A 1,584-nucleotide genomic window follows, 5' to 3' on the forward strand; every position below is an offset into this window, starting at 1 on the left:
GATTTCTGTTGTCAATTTGTTTACTGGGAAATGGCATTGTATCTGGTCAAACACAATTTTTTCCATTAGTTTATTAAGGGTTGGTAACAGGCTGATTGGTCGGCCATTTAAGCCAGTAAAGGGGGCTTTACTATTCTTGGGTAGCGGAATGACTTTAGCTTCCCTACAGGCCTGAGGCACACGCTCTCTAGTAGGATTAAATTGAAGATGTGGCAAATAGGAGTGGCAATATCATCTGCTATTATCCTCAGTAATTTTCCATCCAGATTGTTGTTCAAATGATTGGTCAAATGCATTAAGAGGAAATCAATCCCACAAATAACTTTTAACAAGGCACACCTGTTAATTGAAATGCATTCCAGGTGACTACCTCATGAAGCTGGTAAGAGAATGCCAAGAGTGTGTAAAGCTGTCATCAAGGCAAAGGGTGCTACTTTGAAGAATATCAATATAATACATTTTCATTTGTTTATCACTTTTTTTGGTTACTACATGATTCCATGGTGCTATTTCACAGTTTTGATGTCTTCACTATTATCTGCAATGTAGAAAATAGTAAAAATAAGGAAAACCCTTGAATGATTAGGTGTGTCCAAACTTTGACTGGTATGTACATGGTTTAATATATTTTGTTCCTTTCAGTCTATGGTGTGTGTGTGTGTGTGTGTGTGTGTGTGTATCTGCTTACGTATGTGTGTGTTCATTTGTTTTACTGTGTTCACACTCCCAGGAGTATCCGGAAAACAAAGTATCCTGGAGGACTGTGAGCGCTGAGCCTGTTCCGTTGTCGACGAAAATGGACACATACTCCCCCGCCTGCAAGCCAGAACATAAAGGGTTAAAGACCATCAGTCACTCCGCACTCTACTCTCAATCCTTTCACCAAGAGCAGTGCTTATGCTCATCTATCACTCTGACTGCCAGTATCATTCCTGGCAAACAAGGTAATTGCACATAATTGTCAAAGTATATGTTTTATCTGGAGATGAGAGTGTTGATGGAGTGTGGTGCAGATATCAGATTGTTGTGAATGGGTGGCCATATAACACGTTTAACTCAATACTGTGTTTGCGTGTGCGTGAACGTGTAATAATACCCTGTGTGTGTATGTGTGTGTGTGTGTGAGAGAGTATATTACCTGTATGTAAAGGGTTCCTGTCAGTAAGATGCTGAAGACTCCTGAACTACCCACCCTGTCACCGAATCCAGAGACCTGGAACATTCAGAGGCGTAGCTCAGGAAAAACAGGCAGGAACAACTGGCAATGATTGAATACATCTCTGTTTGTGTGTGCGTGCACGCAGCGTGTGTGTGTGTGGTGTGTGTGTGTGTGTGTGTGTGTGTGTGTGTGTGTGTGTGTGTGTGTGTGTGTGTTGTGTGTGTGTGTGTGTGTGTGTGTGTGTGGTGTGTGTGTGTGTGTGTGTGTTGTGTGTGTGTGTGTGTGTGTGTGTGTGTACTAGTACTCACACATTGCTCTGGCATAGGGACTCAATGCAGATGGAAGCCTTCACACTATCCTTATCCTGGCTTGTGACTCTTCATTGGGCTCTGAGAAACACCACACACACACACACACCACCACCC

General features: G+C 42.6%; 1 protein-coding gene across 1 annotated transcript in view; it reads right to left on the minus strand.

The window, feature by feature from the left end:
- Positions 1–684: 684 nt before the first annotated feature.
- The window catches only part of si:ch1073-184j22.1 (erythroferrone), a 34,605-nt gene continuing 33,705 nt past the window's right edge, over positions 685–1,584 (minus strand). Inside the window, 5 exon segments of the mRNA XM_070436668.1 lie at positions 685–816; positions 1,139–1,191; positions 1,194–1,213; positions 1,468–1,522; positions 1,525–1,548. Coding sequence (XP_070292769.1) covers positions 685–816; positions 1,139–1,191; positions 1,194–1,213; positions 1,468–1,522; positions 1,525–1,548 — 284 coding nt within the window.

Source organism: Salvelinus sp. IW2-2015, linkage group LG32 (assembly GCF_002910315.2).
Source record: "Salvelinus sp. IW2-2015 linkage group LG32, ASM291031v2, whole genome shotgun sequence".
NCBI classification, from domain to species: Eukaryota; Metazoa; Chordata; class Actinopteri; order Salmoniformes; family Salmonidae; genus Salvelinus; species Salvelinus sp. IW2-2015.